Below are 24,126 nucleotides of genomic sequence, written 5' to 3'. Positions count from 1 at the left end.
CAAAAAGTAAAAATGAAAACAAGCCATGATTACAGTAACTGGTTCTGGAATTAGGAGGGTTGATAGAAATGTTTGTACAGCTTGTAAGAAAGGCAAAAGGCATCTGCATCTCAAAGCCTGAGTGTGTTGGCAGAGGACGTGTGCTGAGAAGTGAACTGTCGCACAGTTCCTGCAATAAAGAAGAGTCCACACATCCCAGTAATGGAAAACTGGTCAGAAAGTCTCTTTTTCCTTCTGTTAACTTAAATATTTATGATAATAATAATAATCTGCGTTGTTGACATTTCTTTTTCCTTGCATACCTTGCAGTATGAGACAAGGTGTGTTCTTCCCTTTGTCAGTAACTTGTTGCTTAACTTGGCTATGATTCATTCTGTATTTTTGCACAGCTGTTAGAGTGGATAATTAAGACTTTGTCATATTAATGAAGAAGCCCAGACCAACAGATTTCAGTGTTTTTATCTAGCGTTAGTACATACTGACTTCCTTCCCTGTAGGTAGTAGAAAATAAGGTAACTTCCATCCAACGCTCCTTTCTGTGAACTTGAATCTCAGTCTTGTGAATTGTGTGAGTACAAAGATGTCAGCATGATAGCGATGCTGTGAGTACTGAGCTATCGTGCTATCAGTGAAAGGAGATCTTGCAGCACTGACTGTTTTGCACAGTGACCTCAGTTCACCTTTTCTGCATTCAGCTGCCTCACTTTCTGAAAGGCTGTGCTGGGGTCTGCAGGAAGGTCTGTGCCCCATAACACCACAGAACTACTTCTTTTACCAGTAGTTTCATCTGCGCCATGATGAAAACAAAACTGTAAACGTGTTAGAAATCCTTTTCTTTCCCATGAAAAGCAATTTGAAAAGTCATAGAATCATGGAATGGCCTGGGTTGGAAAGGACCACAGTGATCATCTGGTTTCACCCCCCTGCTACGTGCCAACCACCAGCCCAGGCAGCCCAGTGCCACATCCACTTGTTGCTCAGCAGTTCTTCCATACTATGTACCTTCAGGGCAGCACTGTTGGAGCAGCCTGACCAAGGTCATGAACGGCCAATTTGTGAGGTGGAGGCATCCGAGGACATGTGGAACACAGTGAGTGGTGAGAGCTCAGGCTTAGATTGCTGTACTTCTCTGTTAATTGGGTTATGTGGAAGCCCTTATCTGGTTTGAAGCAGCAGGATATGCCACTCCTAAAATTGCTGGCATGGAGAGAAGTTATGGAAGACAGAACACGGAGTATGACAGCTTTCTTCTTTGCTGCTTCATCTGGCAGAAATACACCAAGGTAAAACTTAAAGAGTTTATGGCAGCGTCAGTTCCTCCTTCTTTGTACTTAAAAATGCACAAACCAACTGAGTAAGTGAGATGTCCTTGGGATGGGTGGCTTTGGAGGAACTGGGAAGGTACAGCACAGCTTGTGTGGGCCTCCTCCTGCAGCATCCTTCATTTCCATCAGCGTGTGCTGACTTCACGTAAAACATCAGAAATGGGAGAGTGATGTAAGGTGGTACGTTTCATGAGGTTAAAAACATCCATTGTGCAAGGACTCGGGTTGAGAAGGAGGCCTGCTTTGTGTTATTGGGCTGGAAACCACTTTGTAGCTGTGAGCCTTTACGTGAAGATGTTTTGCTGCTTCCCTCAGTGAGTGGGTGCTGTGTGCCTGCTGGCAGCTACGTTATCTGCACGTCGCACTGGTAAATGACTGCCTTCACTTCAACGTGCTCTACCATTTGAAAGAAATAATGAAAGCTCTCGCTTCAAATTTAAACGTGTATTTAAAAATGAGGTCACGCTTTCCTGGCGGTCGTGGTTGCTCGCTTTATGCGTTTGGGTGGGATTGCCTCAGAAACAGCTTCGTGAGCTGCTGCCGTGCCGTGATGTGTTTCCTTTAATTATACATTTGCATGGAGAAGGATTGCAGCCTCCTCCTCTCCTGGTGCCATCCACCCGCCCTCCGCAGGGGGAGTTGTGCGTATCACGGCGTGTTGTTCAGCCGGGTGCGTTATTTATATCTCATGCATGAAATCAGCCATTCCAAACAGATAATTTCTGCTCCTGTAATAGAAAACAAGAAGCGAGCGTGCATCCAGTTCTGTCTCGCAGGGTGAGGGTGTGACGCATTGCCAGTCACTGTGCTTACTAAACTCTGTGCTCAGACAGCACAGGGCTGTGCCTGCCTGATCTTTCAGACACTTGGGGCTCAATTAGGACTGAAGATTTGTTTCCAGCTCTTGTGGGTACGGATGCCTGCTTTCCTCAGCCTCTGCTGTGTCATTCTGTGAGCAGTCGGCTGAGTGCTGTAATGTCTTTGCAGCGTTGGCGCATTATAAATGCATCTGTGCATCATTTTCAACATGCACTCAATTCCTGCTGTACCCAGCGAGCTGACAGCTTCTTTCCAGCTGCCTGTGTTCTTTGGATACGCTATGGAGTTGTTGAGCTTGTATGTACAAGGGGAATGGAGGCCTGGCTTTACTGGAGACAACACCACGGCAGCAAACACCACGATAGGCATTCATTCCATCGCCATCCGTTCGAGTGGCTCTTAGCGTTCTTTTCCCCTGCTGTAGGGAAGCTCAGCGGTGCTGAGGAGCTGTCGGGCCGTGTGAGCAGCGGGCACGTCGTGCATCCCGCAGCTCCCCCAGCAGCACCGCACAGCTGGGCTGCCCCGTGCGCTCCCACACGCACAGCCGCCCGCCGGAAGATGACAGCACGCTGCTGGCTTGGGGACAAAAGAAAGTTAGCTGCGCTCTTAACGCGTTCCAGCTCTGCGCTGCGCTGCGTAAATAGCCAGGAACTCACTCCAGTTCGTTCCGTTCGCTTTTGCAGCACGTCCCTTGAAGCGGTGGGTGGGCCGGCCCCGGGTGCTGCAGCTCCGTGCTGGAGTGGTGCAGTGACACTGACAGCGCTGGGGGTTGGGATCGTAATTCTGCTGCGCCGCAAATCATCTCTCAGTCGGGAAGGAGCGCTCATAGAACCACCCGGACTAAGAAGTTCGGTAAGGGCGGGAGCTCCGGTGCTGTTGCTGCTTTTAGTGCGGGCTCTTTGTTCCTGGGTGATACCGGGGGCAGCGGCCGGTAGTTGTGTTCCTGCAGCCGGGGCCGTACCGAGCCGCCCGGGGCGGGTCCGTTCCCGACACAGGCGGTGCCCAGCTCCGCCCCGCGCAGCTGCCCTCGGGAAGCGCTATTTAAATGTGCGGGCCGGGCGGGCGCGGGGCAGAGGAGCGGAGCGGAGCGGAGCTGCGGGAGCTGCCGGGGCTGCCATGCGCCTGCCCGGGGCCCGCGGCACTGCACGGCTCAACGCCTGCACGGCCCGCCGCCCTGCTACTGCTGTACTGCCTGCTGTTAGTGCTGTGCTGCCTGTTAGTGCTGTGCTGCCTGCTGCTGCTCCGAGCGGCCGCTCTGCGGCTGGCAGCGCTGCCGATAGCGCTGCTGGGAGCGGCCGGCCGTAGCAGCCTGGTTTTTTTTGTTTTGTTTTGTTTTTTCTTTTTTACCAATTTTTACAGTTCTTTTTTCACCCTTGTCCCCGCTGCAGGCTGGTTGCGCACGCAGGAGCTGCGGTCGGTAGGTTGGCGGGCAGCAGCCCGGTGTGCAGCGCGCTGGGGTCGGTTGGTGTCGGTGTCCCTTACTCGATTCCGGGAGCTTCGCGATTGGGAGGAGGGGTGCGGCTCGTGGCAGCGCTCAGGGCTGAAATCTCACACCGGGAGATCTTTTTCTGTTGAAATACGTTGTGCAAATATAGCGTCGCGCTTGGCGGTTGCTGAGGTTGTTTCTAAATAGCGTCGAACGAATGATGTAAAAACGCTGAAATAGAAACGCCGGCGAGTTGTGCTGTTCGGCATGCCCACCGCTTTCTATTTCTGGAGCTGCCGGGGGATTCGGCTCTGTACAGCCAGGCGGCTCCGTAAGGGTGAAACGTGAACAGCAAAGTAATCGACTGAGCACTAACAGTGCGGGAGCAGCACGAGAGAGAGAGAGGGCTGGAGAGCTGCCCGAGGCTCTTACCTCGCACAGCAGGGGCTGCTGAGCAGGGCAGGGCTCCGGGTTATGTGGGGGCTGCTGGTGGCTCAGGAAGCCCAGTGCCTGCTGTGCTGGGGAGGAGTAAGAGAGGTCCCGATAATCTGTAAGCTCGCTTTTCCTGGCAGACAAATACACCGGTCAGCTTAAAAATAGGAGCGAGCAGTCCAACTGCTTGTTTTTTTCCAGGTGCTGGTGGTCTTGGCAGTGCTGTTTCCCAGGGTAATATAAAAGCCTCTTAGATGAACGTTCCAAAGTAAGGAAGGCTGGTGAGAGACTTTGCAGAGTGGATCCTCAGCAGTAAGAAACGATGGCCAGATCTTACCTGTTTTCTGAGACTTTGGTTTGAAATGAGAAGTGACTTTGCTTGGAATGCATAAAGTAATCCCTAATGGGTTCCACTCCAAGCTCTGATGTGACGGGCATAGAGATGGAAGAGGGTTTAATTAAATGTAATCAAATATTGCTAGATTGCTGATTAAAAGGCAAGCAGCTTGCTTTCTGGTGACTTAAGAGACATACCACTTGTTTGTACGTTAGGAAAAAGATTAGTTTTCATCTTAGGGCTAATTGAATTTGTCTCTGTTGATGAGTAAGCAGCACCCTTGGTTTCTGTCCCTGCCCAGCCTGAGCTCTGCTTGGGGTGGGAGGGGAGCGTTGTGTCACAGCGGGGTGACCGGGTGCAGTGTGCTGTGAGTCAGGCCAGGCGTGTGTGCGGGCGGAGCAGCCAGGCCTGGGCAGTTCTCAGGTGTGTGAGAGAGGGAGATGTGAAACTGAGCAATGCAGAGCTCGCTTCTGTGAGCTGAAGTACTGTTTATTATTAAGCATCGTCGCAGGAAGGAAAGAATCAGACCATCCCCCTTTCCTGCCCCCCCTCTGGGGACTGTGTGTGCGTGCCTGAGTGTCTCTGAGATTTCATGTGAGAAGACGATGAGTGTGTGTTTGGGATTAATTAGCCTGAGTTTAGCTGGTTTCATGCTTTACGTGCCTAGGGGCTACCCGCAGTCACAGAGAGGGGAGGAGTTTGCCGTTGCTGGCTTGAAATCCTCTCCAGGGGTGATCTTGTTCGTGTCAACCATGAGCAATTAGGGAGATTAACTGTCTTGTTTTCTTTTCTGCCCTAGATTGATCCTGGTGAGGCTCTGGGACGTTTGAAAGTGATCTGGAGAGCAAAGTCTGTGATGGACACCGAAGCAAAGCCAGCGTGTATCGCACCGCAGGCTCACTGCCCAGGGATGAAGCGCCCTCCTTCAGAGGACTTTCCTCCTCAGATAAGACTGTCTGAAAAGATTCCACCAGTGAAGCCTTGCTTCAAGAAGAAGCAGCAAGTGCAGAAGAGACTGGACACACAAGCTCTCCGGGCTTTGCGACCAATCTTTACCAGTTTGTTGGGATCTGGGACCTTAGATAGAGTTTTTGTGCCTCGAGGACAAGGAGGGGGTCATAGTGATTTGCATGAACCTGCTGTGAAAAAGACTCTGGAACTCAGTACTCCTTGTCCCCAGCCAGAAAGTAATGTGACTGTGCTGGTGCCAACAGCTCCAGGTGTGCAGAGCCAATTGCTGGGAGCTCATCCTGCACCTGGGCATCCTGAGCAGGAGGTGCAGTCAGGAGAGCAAAGCTTCCCATCAGAAACTGCTCCTGGAACTGCTGCTGACACTAGAAATGAATCGTTCCAGGATCACGCTTTGCACCCACCTTCTAGTGATGGTGCTGCTTGTCCTTTGTTCCCAAGCAAGCTTCTGGAAAGCTACACAACTGGCCTATTCCAAGAGAATAGCTGTCCGATGCAATACACTCTAAACTCAAGCAATAAATTCAGTGCTGGAATATTCCAGGATAAAAGTGAGGAAGCTTCTCTTGATCTGGTATTTGAGCTCTTGAACCAGCTGCAATATCACACCCATCAGGAAGATGGAATAGAAATCTGTGTTGATTTTCTCCAGGGCACTTGTGTTTATGGCAGTGATTGTCCAAAACATCACACAGTGTTGCCCTATCATTGGCAGGTGAGAAGGACAGCAACCCAGAGTTGGCAGAGTGTGAGCAATGATTCCCAGGAGCATCTGGAAAGACTCTACTGCAACCCTGACAATGATAGGATCAAAGTGAAGTATCGGTAGGTGATGGATTAGGTTACTTATTTGCAAATCTGAGGGTGCTTCACCAAGCAGAGGTGCAGAAATGTGACAGAGTGTGTGTTCTTTTTTCTTGGTATTTTGTGTACAAGTGTTTTCCCTGCCATGGTGTTGCCTTGATATTTAAGAAGTTTGCCACAGACAGAAAATTATTTCGTGCCTTTTGAAACTGATGTTTAGCAACTGGGAAGTGTTCTCTGAAGCAGAAGAAACAAGAAAAGTTCATTTTGGTGGAGATTGTTGTGCAACATTGTACTTGTTCTTTATGTTCCTAATTAGCCTCTTCTCTATAATAGAAAAGTGGCAGTGTGAATGAGCCTTTGCAGTGATTGAAATGGGAGTGGTACAGCAGTGCTTTCTGTCACAGTGACTCCAGGTTGGCTGTATGCACCCTGATCACAGTCTGATACACTTAGTAACTGAATTTACATCAGTACTGTGTTAAGTTTCTGTGGCAGGAGGGTTGGAACTTGATGATCCTTGGGGACCCTTCCACCCCAATCCACTCTCTGATTCTTTGTGAAACTTCCATATGCTTGATAACATGGAGTGAGGTTTCAGTTGATTCAGTAAGGAACACATAAGGAGCACATTCAGAACTGCTGATCCAGTTAAGCGTTGTCATCCGAGAATGTTGAACTGTATTAGAAGTTCTTGTTTCCTCTGCACGTAGTACTGTTTTCTATCTCAGAAAGGGAGGAGATAACCAGGGGAACGTGGAAGATGTTTGCTATTGATTTAGACTTGATCCTGCACCCTGAGATCAAACCCAGAACTATTTACTCATCTCTAATGCCGGTTTCCTTTTGAATGGTAGTAGGGAGTGCTGACATTTACGAGTTCATCAGGTCTGTGTAGTCTGTGTTATGTGAGTTCACGGTGTAGACTTGAGTTCTGAATACTTTCCTTTTCAAGGGGAAATAACACCACACAGTTCTCACCCCTCTCCTGCCCATGCTGTACTCTGTTAGCCCAGTGCATCTTGTTCCAGCAGCAGCTGAGGTTCACAGTGACTCTTCCATAGCTCTGTACCAGAAACATCAGATTTGTCTTTGCCATCCTGGTTCTTGTGGATCTGTTTTCATTGCCTCGTCTTTTTTTGTACTTTTTTTGTACTACCAGAAGAATATCCCTTCTTCCTCGTTTTTAGGGCAGGATTATTTGATTTGCGCTGTGTAGAGATTTCCAGTTGGGTGTCAGAGACCCAGTGTAATGCACCAAGTGTCAGTGAGCCTTTACATCTACCTAACTGGATGTTGGTTAGGTGCCACAACTCAGGCTCTGTCAACTTGCAAGTTCATCCTTTTTGTCCTGGAAAAATATGGCAGTCTGATTAAGGACAGGATAAAACCCTGTAACAGATGGAATTCACCATATTATACAACGTACACTTCCATTTTCTTCCAATTATTTTAAAAGATTGCTGAAAATAGAAACCATCAAACAAAGGACTAAGACCAGCTCCTGCAAGCAGTTTAAATTTAAGCTTTGCACAAATAAGAAGAATTGGGTGTTTTTTTTTGTTAGCCTTTTTTTTATCACGTATCACAGAACCCATTGCTGTACCCAGGATCTACCTGTTCTCAGTGACTGAGTCCTGAATGATTAATCTTAGAAGGAACAATGCTTCATAATTGCTTAGTCATCGTATCGCAGCCTGTGAAGCTGGCTGAGCCATGCTGTCCTCCTTTACACTTCTTTTGCAGGTTTCCAGGCTGGTGAGTAGTTTGGCCTCCCGGTACACTGAGTTTCTGTCTGAACTGGGCAGGAAGAAACTCACGGGGTTGTTGCCAGACACGTTACGTTCCGTTACCATGATGAAGTCAGAGAAACAGCACGATCTCGGGCACAGCAGGCGTGCTGGATCAGGGCACAGCTGCTGGGCTGTGCTCAGCCCGTGGTGTGCTGGGAGGAAGGGGCAGCTCCTTCCCACACTGTGCTGGAGCACCCTGAGCTGAAGCAGCTCCCACTCTCCTTCCTGCTCTGTGAAGATCTTTGCTCACATCTGTGCTGTAACCTTGTGTCCAGGTGCAACACAGGAACGTTGTTGCAAACTTAGAATATCCTCCCATGGAATGATAAATAGACAAGCTCTGTAACTCTTGCTATTCCATCCCTTCAGAGAGCTTCATGTTTCTCGTTAAGCATCAGTGAGAACCGGGAAGTGACACCTTCTTTTAAGACCAGAGCTGCTTACTTCAGTCACTGGAGCAGATATGCCCTAAGACTTAGTGTGGTTTCAAACTAGGTTTTGAGCTGGGGGGAAGTTGCTTTCCTGTGCCTTGTGGCAAGAAGTGTGTCTTGTGCAAGAAGCAGCACAAGTCAGCTCTTGCTGGAAGACCCTGCTCAGCCCTCGGGCACAGAGGGTCAGGTGCTGCGCGGCTCCTGGTGTTGCTGGCTGGTGGTCAGTGCAACCTGGCTTTGCTTTGTTCGTGGCGATGTTGTGTCTCCTGGCAACAAGATGCAGATAGAGCCTGTTGAACCTTGCTGGGAGGCTTGCAAACATGCTGGGACAGCTCATCGTTCACATGGTTACCACATTATTTGGCTAAAGCTATTAATCTCCTGTGGTCAGACTAGCTTTACAGGCCTATCTGTACAGATTGCATGCGATGAGGAAATGTCTGCTCAGCAGTTTGCATGTCCAAGAAAGGCCGTGCAGAAGCCAGCCTACTAATAGCCAGTGGGTGATAGTTGTTTTAAATAGAGTTTGTATGGCACAGTAAGTAGTTATTGCTGTCTCATGCCTAATATCATCACAGCGTGCTGCTCTGATAAAGTTTGGTTGAAAGTGTTGTAACAATAAGCTCCAAATTGAAATATGATGCTCTCTAAAGAGCTATTTATATTTTGCCTTCATGTCCATTGTATTGAGATGAGTAATATAAACATTCAGATATTGCTTTTCACCTGAGGGGGACATGATCCTAAAGCAGGAGAATGGCAAACCTTGCTCATTTGCTTCTTTATAACCCAGCTGTCTTGGATATTCACTCACTGCATTTGACCTCAGACTGAGTGTATGACTGTATCATAAACTGTTTGTAGTTTTGCTCTCTTAAGTCTTACCAAGTATTTATAGCCAAACAGCGAGCTATATAAACAGATAGGGGTATGAACTTCAGCAGGTTAAAATACTCCCAAGCTCTCTGTTTTCTTCATTTGTGTGAGGAGTGGCCCTGGAGAAGTTCCAGCCTGCAGCCAAGTATTTGAGAGAACAATGCCAAGTGCTGCTTTCCAGCAAGAGAGTACCCCAGCTGTGATATTTTAAGATGCTCTTCAGGAAAGGGAAATGATTGGCTGCAGAACTCAGCAGGTCTTCCCTATGCACATACACCTGTCTAGTCATGCATGTGCTGCTTTGCAAAATAAGCAGCCTGGTCACTGATTACATGAGGATTTGTTTAAAACCAACTGTGTGGTTCCTGACCCATCAGATCCCCCTCTTTGGCTGAGAATTCCTTCCTCCCCCCACTTGGCAGGGGAGTCGTCCCTGTGTGCCGTGGGAATTGTGGCCTCTGTTCAAACACATGCACCTGGCATGTCCCAACTCACATGAAACAGCAGCTTTTCAGTCTGTCTGCCTGAAATCTGATGCTGATGCGTTGTCCCTTTGCCCCCACCTGTGTCTGCCTTTGCTCTGAATAAACCATAAGCCCCACTGTCTGATTGCAGTCCGGCTTCGTCACAGGATTAGAACTCTCCGGCGTCATTATGTTGGTGTGAGTTTTATGAAATTGGTCCCAAGAGCTGGAAGACAAAGGTGTGTGTGTGGCTCCAGCCAGGGAGAGGCAGGTGGAACTCAGAGTATGTTCTGCCTGTAGGCAGCTGGCTAATAATGGTTCTTGCACACAATCAGAGTAAGAAATAGGTGTTCCCCAGCAGGGCTGTCAGTGAGTGCGTGGCGGGACCTGGGAGGGAAAGGTAAGGACAGAAAGAAATGTGAAGGAAATTGGTTTTGCTCTGCTCCTGTTTGCACTGTGCTCCTCTGGTGGTGTTAGAATGTTCTTACCCAATTTTGAAGCAATACAGAGCACAGTGTAAGCATGGCAGTTGTTTGATGACTTCTGCACACAGTCTGACCTATTGAATAGCTAAATTTAGGAAGTTCTCTTTCTGATCTGCCCAGCTGCCACGGTGTGAGATAACTCATGTGTTATTGATAGGACCGGAGATGAGAAAACATCTGAAACTCCCTGTGCCGCATGACTTTGTGTGGTGTTTCTTTAATATACTCAGCTGAGTGGTTTTGAACTTCTAATTCCTTGCTAGAAGGAATGCAAGACAAGGACTCCGAATAAAAAGCATGTGGAGTGATTTTAGAAGTGTTTGCTTTGTGCTTTATGCCAGTACATTTCAATGAGGTGATTTTTGCCCTGCTGTATAGCGCCATTTGCATATGAAATAAAACAAACTGGGTTCTAGCTACAGGAACTAGGGAAGTTCCAGGTGTCACTTTGAGCCCTCATAGGCATCGGCAGCCGTTTATATCCCTTTTCTTGTTTCATGTCAGTAAACAGATTGCAGTTTTGGAAACAGATGTCACCTGGCTTCAGGTTGAGGTCAGTCTGTTCCGTGTGTACTTACAGTAATAAAGCAGTCCTTTCTGAAAGAAAGATTTATAGCTATTGAAACAGATTGCCCAGAGGAGTTGCTTACAGGTAATGCAGCAGTCACAGTACTGCTGCATTGTCTGCCTGCTGTTGCGTTGGGCTGAGGGACAGAAAGAGGCTGTTAGAATTATTTGGTTAGCAAGGGCAGCGATCATGGAGCTCCTTCCTGGCTGCTGCACGGCTTTGTTGAACCCGGCAGGAATTTAAGCAGTAATGACAAAATGTGCTATTTTGTGCTACACAAAAAAGCGTGTCTGGGGGTGCTGTCTGTGCAGCATGGGGTGTTTGGGAGCTGAGATGGCTGGACTTGGTGGTCACTAGTGAGCACAAGGCTTGGCTTTATACAGGCGCTTCATGGAAAGCATTGAGGAAATTGATGCAGTTTTGTTATTCGTCACGAATCCGGGAGGTATTTCTCGGTAGCTGACTCCTGGGGCTGGATAGAACTCTGAGCACATCACAGCTGTGTACATGCAGCAGGTTTTGAAAGAAGGCTTTAGGCTTGTTGCACTGGCGGTGCAGCACTGTGAAAGCAAATCCCTTTCTCCCAGCTCTGCTGCTGCTCAGGGCTGTGCTCTGCTGTCTCCAGAACGAACGCTGTGAACTCCTGACCCCGACAAATATCCAAATAAAGAACAAAAACATCTTCTATTTGTTACATTTTCAAACTTGCTCTTCAAAGGTGGAGTAAAAGTCATTGAAACTGTAGTTTCAGCTGTAGTTTCAGTGTAGTCAGAACTGATCATTTTGTTACTCGTGCAGCATTTATGGTGTTTTGAGCAGCATCTTCCAGTCTGTGAAAATGCATCTTGTAAGTAAAAGCTTGGGGTTGTAGAGCTCTGTCCATCGCAGCGCCTGGGTCAGCAGCAAGCTCAGCTGATGGCTTTTATGGCTGCTTTCTGTCATTGCACTGACAGAAAGAATTGAACAAAACAACCTTCTGTGAAACACATTCCCCTCTGTGCGGGGAGCAGAGCTCTGAAAGCAGCAGGCCACCCCAGGCAAGGACATCCATGCTCCTCTGCTGCAGAGAAGAGAGGACTGGCATTCACATCATGACGTGTGGTGCATGCAGGAGTCCTGGAAAGCTGTGAATGTGTTTGACATCCTCACTGCTACGGACTGGCAGAACAGAACCACAGCTCCCAGGAAGGAGCATTTTAACCCAGTGCCTCCCTGGCTGCCAGCAGCGGCCATCAGTGAGCTCCTGGGGCTGTGTGTGCAGGGACCCGCATGGGCCTTGGTCTGGGGCCAGGCCCTCACCTCAGCAGTGTTGGGCTCAATGTGTTCCAGAGTGATGAATCTCAGTCAGGTGGATCCTCCTGCTTTGAAAGTCAGCAAACAATGCAATGCAGGTGGCCCAGGCAGGAAAACCTGCCTTTCTGAAGTCCTCAGCTAGTTTTGGTGAGGGCTGGGAAAAGCAGTGAAGCTGCTGTATTGATAGAAAAATGTGGATTCGTATGGTTTAGGTTTTCTCCCTCTATAATGGAGCCTTGAGTTGTAGCTTTTTCTGTAGCTTCTTTCGTTCCCATGTCTTCCTTACAGCCAAGAGAAGCGTTGCCACATGAGGAGGGAACCAATTAAGTAAAACACCAAGTTAATTTCCTGCCCTGTCACCTGCTGCCCCTCTCGGTTCAGTGTCAGAACGCAGAGATGCTGATAAGATCGAGACCGCAGGCTTGTGTTTGCCAGCTCATGTTCACGCTGCCCTGGCGTGCTGCTGCTCGGTGCAGAAAGGTGCTTCTCCAAGCAGCTGGGCAGGATCTGCCTGTGTTTCTGTTGCTGCTCTGTGAGGTTGTGCCCACCCTCGGGTGTTAGCCAGGCCCTCACTGCTGCTGCTTGCGATTGAATCAGTTTGGGGCTGGAATGGAACAAATTTTGGCTGCGACTGCTGTACCTATGTTTAAAGCAGAGAGCTCTTACTAAGGGACCCCACTACAGGTGACAGTGCTCTAGCACATCTGATACCCCCCTGAAGCTGGACTGAAACCTGCAGCTCCAAACAAGTGCTGGCTGCAAGTGAGGTGAAGTACAACCAAGGTGGGCTCAGTGGGCAACGTACCAGCCTGACTTGCAGCTCCCATAGGAACAGGGTTGGGTTGGACTAGTTGCACACTTACCTACAAAACGCTCCCATACCTGCTTGGATCTTTTAGGTTTGTTTACTCCCTTGAGTGGCTTTCAGGTTGTTGCTGGTGCGGAGAGGAACCAGCTTAGTCAGAGAGAAAACGGACAGTTTCATCATCTAATAGTGTTTGGCTCTCAGTGTCACAGCTGTTCTGATGGGAACCAAGTTTCATTTCCTGCACAGCCCTTTGTTGATCGCTGTGTTTTGTTTTTCTGCGAGCTGTGTTTGTGGTAAGGTGCATGACATGTAACTGTACTTGGGAGAGCTTGAAACCGCATGCTTTTTCATAGCACTTGCAAAGGCTGTTTCTTCTAGTCACCCATTTGTACATGAGAATTACAGAACTTCTGTGGAAACAGCGCACAGGGTTCACGTGAGGCTGAGGTTCTTCAGAAGAAATCAAAGCGAAGCTGCGCCCGAGCACCCGTGTTTCCTTGGGCCTTTGTTGCCCAGCAGCCTGCAGTGCTGTTGCTCGGTGCTTGGCCAGCTCTGTGTGTGTGAGAGCTTTTGCCATTGTGTTGGCTCTTGTAGGTCGGTTACAGCGAAGACTGAACTTCTCAGGAGCCAGGTTCTGCTTTTGAGGGCACTTGTGGAAGTTTATTGTGAGCTGTTGCTGTTACACAGTGCCAAATTTGGTTCTTTGCGTGCTGTATCCTGAACAGGGTTCAACACGATGACTCCTAAATGAGAATAGCTCCACTGACTGCGTTATTTCATGAAGGGAGGTGTTTACGAGGCCCCTTGTTGGAGAGGTGTTGTCCAGCAGTCTCCATTCCCACCTCATGCAGATCTGCATGGCTTTGGGAAGCTGTTGAAGTCTCCCATGAGGTGGAGTGGGGGTGGCAATCTCTGCTTCAGCAGCAGGAAGTTTTGTGTTGTTTGCAGAGAAATTTAATAGTCTTTCAGCTGGGAAACACTGTAGAAAGAGCATTGCTTTGTTACCGGCTTCAGGCTGTCCTGCTCCATCCTTCCCTTTAAATCTGCACCTGCTGCTCAATGTATACGCGGTGCCTCAGAAGCAGTAACCCATCACACAGCACCAAAGAGAAAGTGATGTTATGCCAAAGAGCGTATCAGACATAACCTTGAGCATCCAGCAGTCTTTTCTTGAGCCCTGGGTTTGGGGTCTGTGCCCTGCATTGGGCCTTGAGAAGTGCAGTTGTCGCTTCTGCTTTCATCACCAGCGTCTTAAAGCTGCACGCAGGGATGGAAGCACGCAACGCCCGCTGTAATCACAGTTCATTTTTCTGCCATGGCTTTGCATTATGTAAGCTGGTAATAGGCTTTTTAATATGCAGAGGAAGTGCTTTAACCAAAGAGCTATTATTAAACATCTTTGCTAAATATATTTTAGGATTTCAGAGCATGAATGCCACTCAGTGTTGTCATCTGAAAAGTTCATATCCCTGCATAGAGATGGAATCTGTTCAGGAGTGCAAATAAATACTGAGATAATGTGTTTTATGTGAGTTGGGACTTTTAGCAGAGGAATATATATCCTTATTTTCAGCATTTTGATTGCAAAAAAAATAAATAAATTCAGGTGGCTGTTTGACACGCAGTGTGTTTTTCAGATGCTGAAATATGAATTAGTCTAAGATTTTCTGCTGTATAAAATAGTGTTATTCTAGCCGATGTTAGGCAGGAAATGTGGGGCATTTATACATTTGTAGTTGAAGTGCTCATGGAAAAAGAAAGCACTTGTGCAGATTTCAGGGCGTTCAGATGCTCCATTTTCCATTAAAATGGGTGGGAAGCAGCAATCCAAACCATCCACTAGCTTTGCCAATAAAAATAGCTTTTTTGGAGCATCCCCATTTTGATGGAAGTTTGAGTTTCAGTAAAACTGGGCTGGGTTACATCCTGCAAGAAACGGCAGAGCCTTTCCCTGCTCCCAGGGCAGTGGGCAGAGGACACCACAGCAATGTTTATGTTGTATGCAAGTCAGAAGTTGCATGATGGCATTTTTTTTTTACCAAGAACTAATTAGAGCCTCCTGGGTTCTCACCTGTCGCTGTTCCTGCAGGTGAGCTTCGTGCAGCTGGGGCTGAGTGGGGCAGCAGGAAGGCAGCCCTGTGTGCCCAGGAACCAGAGGATGCTCCTTGTGCTCTGGGTGGCTCTGAGCCCTATGATCCAATGGGTTGAACATGGCTCTTTCAAGATGAGGAAACAAGAGGACTTACTGTTTTGTGTTCAGATTGAGGTCACACACATGTGGTCAGCAGGGGTGTGCAAGGAGCTGGTTGAGTGTGCAAGGAGCTGGTTGGGTGCGCGGTGCCCAGGTTTGGCTTGCAGTGAATTGTGAGCACGCACTGGTCAGCAGGGACTGCCTGTCCTCAACTTGCTTACAGGGAGATGCCTCTGACAGAGGAGAGGCAGAAACAGCAAGCTGCAAAAATGTAAAAAATTCCAAGCAGCGAAGAGAATCGCTGCGTTTTTTGGTAATGAGAATCTGGCAAATTCTGTGCAGGTTTCACAGAAAATCACTCAGCTTCCAGAGAAGCTATTTTCTGTGCAGGCCCTCGCCAGCTGCCTGCCGGGTCAGTCTCAAACAGAGCCTCATGAGATGGGTAGATACCAACTCAGCTGCCAGTAGGTTTCGTTCTTGTAGAAAAAGAGCTGACAGCAACGTGTTTTGCTGGAATGGTATGTGAGGTTTTCGGATTCCTAGCAGAACGCTGTGCAAACCCTGCAGTTCCTCAATTGCTTTGCAGTTAGAAATGTACGTGCAAAATATTTTGCATATGCACCATCAAGCCAGAGGCCTGGGGAGTTTGTCCCAGAGATCTGCTTACTCTGCAGGAAAAGCGGGAGGAAAAGCAGCCCACCCTGTGTTCATCTCAACCAGTGTTTGTCCTCCCACTGGGTTCCTTCGCTGCATTGCTTGGATTCTCACTGCTGTGCCTCTCAGCTCCAGGTGCCTGCTGGAGTTGTGTTACAGCAGAGCTGAGCACATCTTAGATGCCCCACTGATGTACCAGCAGCCACCTGTGTCTCAAGTGCCTGCACAATTTGTTTTCCAGTCTTCAAAACTAAAGATTTCTGACAGTTGTTCATAGAATCACAGAATGGCTCAGATCAAGGATCCTAGGATCAAAAACTCCAACCCCCAACCACATGCAGGGCCACCAACCTCCATATTTAATACTAGACCAGGCTGCCCAGGGCCTCATCCAACCTGACCTTGAGCACCTCCAGGGATGGGGTATCCACAGCCCCTTTGGGCAGCTGTTCCAGCACCTCACCACTCTCAGAGCAAAGAACTTAGTAAAGTACCCCACCCCATAGTAAAGAACCCCATCCTTTTCCTTAGCTCTGCATCAACACAAAACCACTCCAAGTGTTTTTTCATTGTCTGATCTGGTTATACCACATGCAACACACAGAACTGTAATAACTTCACATAAACTCTTGGTTACCATCTTTCAAGGCAAATAACATCTATGGAGACAAGTCCTTCTGTTTCTTTGTGCTTTTTGAAAGGTCACAGATCTTTGGAGTAGGAGAACCCTGTTATGTTTGACTTGAAAACAGATCAAGGTGGGAATGGTGTTGTAGTAGGTGTGCACGAACACTCGGGCTGTGACGTGACAGGACCTCCACCTATGATGCAATCACAGAGCAGGGGAGGTCCTGTCACGTCACAGCCTACTACAACGGAATGAATGCTTGAGCCCTGAGCTCTTCTACTGGTGAGTACTTTGTTTGCTTCATACAACAGGCAGAGGTATCTGGGGGTCCTGAGTCAGGACCTAGCAACAAGTCCATCTCTTCACTCCAGTAGCGCTAAGATGACAATCTGTAGAGATTATACAAGTAGAAAACTAATTATGTGGACTGTGTTATTTTGGAAATACAGTCATGTCTAAAATAAGTTCTAAAGAGAGTGAGTGCTGTTACTGTCATATCTTTCAGCTTCTTTAATTCTGTGTTCTAAGTTCCTGTTTGCTGCTAAGCCAGCAATTGGGGATTTTTGTTTTAATTTGATGCATCTTTCAACACCAACTCATAAACCAACGTTAGAAGCTGTTTGCTGAGCCACTCTGCTCATTCATTGTTAAGTGCAAAGGAGAGGCAGTTGAAGTTTCCTTTAGATAGAAGGCTCATTCTGGTTCTTCATCCACAGCACCACTGTGTTCTGTGTCCTTTTGAAAGCTCCAGTCACTTCAAGGCAGTTGCACGTTAGCATTGTTTTTATAGCAGCAATACGTGTACTCAAAATAAGCTGATATTCCTCAGCATCAGCTCTCTAATAGCAAACTCATGTCTCCTTTTTGCATTGCACTGGTTCTCTTCTGTTGCACATGATGAAAGATGCTGAGCTCCCTGGTGGGTTGGCAGCAGATGCTCCTCATCTGGAGACATTTGCATTTTCTTTTCTTCCCTGAAGCAGTAACTTTCACAAGAATAGCCTTTTGAATAGCGTGTAGTTGCTTCATCCAATGCGGTCGTGTGATGCATTTACTTAGGTAGTATGTTCAAAATGCCAGGGATACGTGTACTGCCTTGTGCAGCGTTCATGCATATGGAATGAACGTCGCTGGGTGAGGAAGATTGCTGGGTTTGGGTCTGGGCTGTTCTCTGCTGCAGACCGTGGTTTTTCACTGCTGCTCCACAGAGCCTTGTGAACAGTTAGTTGGCCCTGCTTTGTCCTGGCATACATTCCATGCGGAGCATGGAGCATCCTCTGGTTGTGGGACTGGCTGTGGGCACATCCGGCCTCTGGGGAGCACTGCGTGAGTTGGGGCTGTGTCCTGCACTATCTCAGATAATTGTAACGGATTACAGAAAGTGAGAGTTCTATATTTCTCTTTATTTGTGCTTCCAGGGGACATGAGTTCTGGGTGGATTTGAATGTCATGAAGTTATACGAAACTGTTGAGTTTGACCAAATGCGGAGACTGTCCACACCATCCTGTCCCAGCTCCAGCTCCAACTACTACACGGTCTGGAAGTACTTCTGCAGGGACCATTTCGTCTGGAGGGAATACTCGGAGGTATTTGGCATCTTCCAAAGTCCTGCTCTTGGGCTGTACCACAGATCTATCCATGCAGTTTGTGCTATAAGCAACACGCGCATTTTCAGTCTGCTTTCTCTTTGAACAACTTGGAAAGTTACCATTGTCCTTTAATGAACAGTTTTCTGTACCAGGTTTTAAATAAGCCTTCTGTCTTCTGTTGTCCATCTCTTTAACCCCTAATGTGGTCACATAAACTACATCCACTGTTAAACGCATTGGTGTGAGACAAAACCAGCACAAAACCAGAGTGTTTCTATCTGCTCTCCATTAAGCCTTTTAGATACCTGTGGTAGTTAAGGGCTCATCTGTGGCTGACCAGAGCCACACATGAGTACAGAATATTTTGAATCTTTCAGTGGCCCGTGTGCTTCAGAGCAAGGGAAAGAGAGAGGAGAAGGGATTGGATAGAGGGACTGCTTGAGGTGCCTGGGAGAAATACTCACTTTGAACACATAATTTATCACGTGTATGCTTTCTGTTTTCTTGCAACAGCCTGTTGTACGGTTGATAGAAGAAGCCAGCTGCCGAGGTCTGAAGGAGGTCCGCTTTGTGACCTGGCATAACCAGTATATCTTAAACATCAAAGATGGGTTCCAGCAGAATGCGTGCTTCAGAAGAGAAATCAAGAGAAGACCGCTTCTTCGCTCCTGCGTTGTGCTGATGCCGTTCTTACAGTACGTATCCCAGCAGAATTGAAACCTTGTGTGTTTCTCGTGCTGGTCTGTCCATGAGAATTGTGTTCATTGGGATATGAGAAGGGAACAGGTATCATTTTGTAGAAAAATGCTTGTCTGCATTGGCAGCTACTCACTTAATACTTCTCAAGGCAAGTGTTATCTGAGTAACACCTCACCGCTGGTCTCTGTTATTTGAAGGCTCTGTTATACCTTTTGGATCTCAGAACATCAGAAGCCCAGATGTACTTTATGCTTGCCAAACTGTTGTCCAGCTTTCAGCCTTTCACTCACTGTGGTGACTGCCAGGCCATCACTTCTAGGTCCCATAAAAATGAGTGCTCAAAAACATTCTATAATTTTCAAGCACAATTAAAGCATTCCTTGGTTTTATTGTCATCTCAAGGGGGGGTGAACATGTTTACCATCAAAGGCAGCGAGGAAAGTGTTGCATTGTAGTCATTTTTGATTACAATTCATAAAAATGCCATTTTTGTGATCTCACCAGCACAGCTGGAAACATTATTGTCAGAGTTCAGTAGTTAGGAACATATTGTCCTGCTAGCAAAGGGGTGGAAGTCATTAGTCTGAGTGGAAGCTTGGCATGCTGGGCCAATCAAAGGAGATTTAACTGCTGCATTAGGGCTAGAATGCTCGTTAGCTTACAGGGTTGTTAGAGCATCTAATTGCAAGGTGAAAGTGAATTGAGCCACAGAACAAGTGGCTGTTAGATATGTTTTTAGATGTGGCTTTTGGAAAACCAAAAGTAATTGAAGAGGTACTTGGAGGATGCAGATGAAATGAGCAAACACGGACTTTCTGGGTATAGCAATTATGGTTCTGATCTTACTGAAATATAAGGGTTTAAGTTATTTCCCTGATGTTTTACCAACAGTGACTTTATTGATTTTATTACAGTTGAAGTCTGTGGTTTTGAAAGATGCTAAAATTATGTAATTCCCAATAACTTTAGTGGGCTGTTGAGGGTTCTGATCCTCCGAGGGCTGGGCCAGAACTACCAGATCTAAATTTCAGCTCTAAAATTCCTGTTGTTCTGCCACAAACCTCATTCTTTTTATTTTTTATCTGAAGTCCTCATAATTCTGACTTAAAAATCCAGCAGGTGTCAATAGGGACCAGAAGAGTGTCTTTAATATCAATGGGAAATGTCTTTAAAAAGCCAGTGTTTGCCAGCACGTATCACACAGTGTTCCCCACCTGCAGGGTTTCCCCCCCACCTGCTTGTATCAGTTATAAATGTTCAAGAGCGCTGGAATGGAAACAGTGGTGAATGTGTGACAGCAATGCTGTCAAACAAATGCTGACTTTTTACTGCTTTCCTTTGTATAATACATGCTCGCACATAAGTTATATTACTCAGAATGGATGAACAAAGTACACCAAAGGATGCAGGGTTTTTGTTGTGCCTGCTGACTTACTCATTAATCCACAACTTACTGTTATTTTGCACTTGCTCCTTCAGCCCGAGTGTGAGTGAGGTTCTCAGCTGACTTTAGGATGAAAAGAACTAACTTTGTAAAACCACAGTAGAATATTGTAACTGCTGTTTTAATAATCGTTTTTAGAAAAAGCCATCTTCTGGTCTCTTTAAGCTGTTAATAAACAGTAAGAAGAAGTTTGAGTTCAGTCAAATCCATGCAAATGAGCTGAAATCTCTGTTCAGCTTTGAGCAGCCGGTGGAAGCCACGTGAACAGTTTTGTGGAGTATTTCTGCTTTGAGTAGTGTGAGCGGTATTACAGTTAACCGCCTCTGGTTCTGAAATCAAATGTGTCTATTTAAAAACAGGCACACACACCACTGTACCTGTAGACCCGAAAGCTCAAAAGCAATCAGAAAATTGCATGGAATTGTTACTAGGTCACGCAAAAACTCTCATGAGGTTCTTTCAGGCTCACGTATCAGAGTTTAAATATCCTTAAAGGCAACTTAAATTGATATTTCTGTAGCTAGGATGTAAATAACAGTAAATCGTTATTTCTCTAGGTAATTATGTTGGCTCTGCAGAGAAAGCAGGCTAACGAGCAAGGTCAATCAGAAGTTGCTCTGTTTTTGGTATACCTTGGGAACAAATGGGCCTTTCAGCCACAACAGCACTGGAACAGATGTCTGATTCTTGAAGATTCACTCTGTGGAAATAACTTTGCCTTTAGCAGAGCTGAGAGAGTTTGCTCCCCAGCAAACTTCCTTTGACAAAGAAGGGGCAGGGAGTCTTGTTTGCCTGCTGTGCCTATGCACTAAATGCAATTGCGTATCCTGAGGGAGGTGGGATTTGGCCTTGGGTGTTGTCAAACCTCCGCTTGCCCAAGGTGAATGCGCAAAGTTTGCTCTTCCTCTTGCCCCCTAGGCAGAACAAATCTTCTCCTTATGCTTTGGCTATGATGTTTTATGAGAAAACAAGTGACCTGAGAAATGTCATGGGCATGGTTAAGATGAGCTGTGCTGTGTGGAGACAGGGTTTGTCTTGTGTCTCCTGAGTCAGACAGTAGAAACCCCCCTGTCACTTTGTAATCTTTCCTAACAAGAGCTGGATGCTTCTCACTGCTCTTCACTTATTTGTCATCACTTTGGGTCGGTCCCGGAGTCGGTAGCAAACCTTTTCTGCGAGAACACTTGAGCAATATATTCATCTGCTTAAGGCTGAGAGAGTTCATTGTGTTCCTGCCACCTCGCCAGCCTCATGAGCTGAAGATATATATGCTTACAGATTGAAAACCAGAGCCTGAACCTGCAAGCTTTACATGTTCAAAGTATTTGCATTGACGTAAGTGGGAGAACTCCAATAAGTAAGGATTATTCAGCTGAGCAAAGCTTGCATGTTCAGATTATAATCAGGTGAATATAAGCCACAAATGCCGTACTCTTTATCTAAATTTAGCAGGTTCAAAAGCATGAACAATTCCACGGTGGTGCAGGTAGACATTAAGAATGCAGTCTTGCCTGTGCCACAACCTGCATCCATATCAACTTGATTTTGCCAAGGTGTGGCCCTTTTCTGGTGCACACGGTGCTTTTCTGCCATAAGCATTAGAGGCAGATGGCCTCCCTTCTACCATTGCTGACCTCTTACCTGGCAGCACTCCCAAAAGGAGAGTCTGCTCTCACATGGAAATAAGGAACTGCAAATGCAAATCAACATCTGGCCTGTGCAAATGAAAACAGTACAGTCCTGAGTAGCACTGCAAACACAATCCCTTCTTCTACATAATGTAGTGAAATATATGCAGCTTTTGCCTGTAAATATTATTAATCATGAATATTTGTTATGCTCTGCGAGAAAATGTTTCTGCTCCTTGTGTTGTAGACTAGGGAAATTAAGTCAAATGCTGCCAAATTATTCTTCTCTTCTGATTCTGTATGTCTTACTTAAAATAAGTAATAGTTTACTACCTGCTTATAAAATGTTTGTGTTTGATAGCGTTCTGCCTCTTATGTAGTTTATAACCACCCCTCCGCCCCAGAATCTGAACAGTAAAGATTATAATGAGCTTTTAAATCACCGCCAGCTGGTAAGATTTTCCCAAGTGGAGCTGCATGCTGGAAACTCGGGGTTTTATTATTAGTTTGGATGGATGCAGGAGTTATTAAAAGAGAAGAAATAGCTGACATAATTGTTTTAAACGAGCATTGTGGTCATGTAAATGGTTACAGAATCAAAGAGCAGAGATTGTTAAGAAACATTGGTGACCCAATAACTGTGATGAGAAGCTGTTTGGTTTGAGAATGTTCAGTTGTAAATTTGTTCTTCTTCCCAAACTAGGACTCTGGGTGGCAATTCTCCAGTCCCCTCTCCATCAGCTGAACCACTTTCCTCACATGTCTTATCTCCAACTGCTGTTACCTCTCCAAACTTCTATCCTGAAACCTGGATTAGTATGGATCCATCTCAGGACTTCATCCAAGTGCCTGTTCTGAAAGAAGATAAAAGCTATAGAACCATTTATAACCTGTTTCACAAAACTGTGCCAGAGACCAAATATAAAATTTTGAAAATTCTGAGAGTGCAAAATCAGTTTCTTTGGGAGAAATATAAAAGGTAAGATGACGCAAGTACTGCGTTCTCATATCTCCTCTTACACCTAATGTTCCAGAGCATAATGTCAATGCCCTTTGCTTGACGAGCTGCAGTGAAAACTGCTCTTCGCTCACAGATCTGCAATGAATTCTCATCTTCGGTTTCCATTTTCTATTCCAGGAAAAAGGAATATATGTCCAAGAAAATGACTGGGCTTGACAGGATAATGAACGAAAGGCATTTGTTCCATGGCACCTCCCAGGATGTGGTGGATGGTATCTGCAAGCACAACTTCGACCCGCGCGTCTGCGGGAAGCATGCCACCATGTTCGGACAGGGCAGTTACTTTGCCAGGAAGGCAAGCTATTCTCACAACTTTTCCAAAAGGTCACCCAGAGGAGTTCATTACATGTTCCTGGCTAAAGTGCTGACGGGGAGATACACCGTGGGCAATCACACCATGAGGAGACCTCCGCCTGTCAACCCGGGCAGCATTACCAGTGACCTCTATGACTCTTGTGTGGACAATTACTTTGAGCCTCAGATTTTTGTCATTTTTAACGATGATCAGAGCTACCCTTATTTTATTATCCAGTATGAAGAAGTTAGCAACACTGTCTCCATTTGAAAACTTGTGCTGCTAAGTTATTCATTTTAATAAACCCTTATAGACATTTGTAGCAGTTTTTGTGGGGGGAAAAAAAACAACAAAAAACCATTAAAGAACTGAATAAAATGACTTGTTTGCAAGGAGGTGAATCTAAACATGCAGAGGAAGATCTGAAGTGACCAACCGTGCACTCTCTGTGTGATTATGGATGTGCAAACTGTAAATATTTTTCCATTGTTTATAGTTGAAAATCTGTGCCTTTTGTTATAAAGCACTGTTTATTTATGTTAGTAAATATTCATGTTTAAAATTGCATTTGCGTGCGTAATTTCAGTTGTGTTCTGTGCATATTGCAGCGTCTAGAAAACTGTGCCCTGATCTTGAAGTCTTATGAATGGGCATTGCTAGGTGAAGTCATCCAGGTGGGGTTGGACCTTCCAGATCACAAAATCCAACCCGACCCACTAAGTGCCAGCACTGAGCTCATGGCACTCAGTGCTGTGGCTGCCTGTCCCTCAAGCACTGCCAAGCACAGGGACTCCAGCAGTGCCCTGGGCAGCCTGTTCCAGTGCTCAGCCACCTCTCTGTAAAGAAATTCTTCCTAATGTCCAGTGTAAACCTTCTCTGCTGTGTCTTGAGACTGTTTCCTTACATCCTAGATAATCCAAACCAGATAATTTCCATCCCAAGTCTACTACATGAGACATGCTCATAGCTACTCTTTTTACTGTTCTACTTCAAGAGGATTGGGAGACATTACCAAACTAACGTGTTGCTCGTAGTTTGAATTACTAATCTAATTCCCACTGCTGGTCAGATGTCCCGAGCTGAAGGAGAGCTGCTCTGCAAAGTGGGTTTATTGGAAAAGAAACCTCAAAGAAACCCTCTCTTTGA

General features: G+C 46.5%; 1 protein-coding gene across 3 annotated transcripts in view; it reads left to right on the top strand.

The window, feature by feature from the left end:
• TIPARP (TCDD inducible poly(ADP-ribose) polymerase) overlaps nt 1-23,547 on the top strand; it is a 31,292-nt gene extending 7,745 nt beyond the window's left edge. The window contains exons 1-6 of one of the 3 annotated variants that reach the window (XM_015872109.2): nt 2,688-2,996; nt 5,139-6,133; nt 17,722-17,890; nt 18,407-18,588; nt 22,368-22,643; nt 22,803-23,547. In XM_015872109.2, the coding sequence (XP_015727595.2) occupies nt 2,703-2,996; nt 5,139-6,133; nt 17,722-17,890; nt 18,407-18,588; nt 22,368-22,643; nt 22,803-23,250 (2,364 nt within the window). In that variant the 5' untranslated portion in view covers nt 2,688-2,702 and the 3' untranslated portion in view covers nt 23,251-23,547. Of the gene's footprint in view, nt 1-2,687; nt 2,997-3,174; nt 3,562-5,138; nt 6,134-17,721; nt 17,891-18,406; nt 18,589-22,367; nt 22,644-22,802 lie in introns of those variants that run through there. The other 2 variants (XM_015872105.1, XM_015872106.2) reach the window with 2 other exon arrangements.
• The last annotated feature ends 579 nt before the right edge of the window (nt 23,548-24,126 follow it).

The sequence above is a fragment of the Coturnix japonica genome, chromosome 9, assembly GCF_001577835.2.
Source record: "Coturnix japonica isolate 7356 chromosome 9, Coturnix japonica 2.1, whole genome shotgun sequence".
Taxonomy (NCBI): domain Eukaryota; kingdom Metazoa; phylum Chordata; class Aves; order Galliformes; family Phasianidae; genus Coturnix; species Coturnix japonica.
Note: the sequence above shows the minus strand (reverse complement) of the source record. Positions and strands in the feature narration are given on the sequence as shown.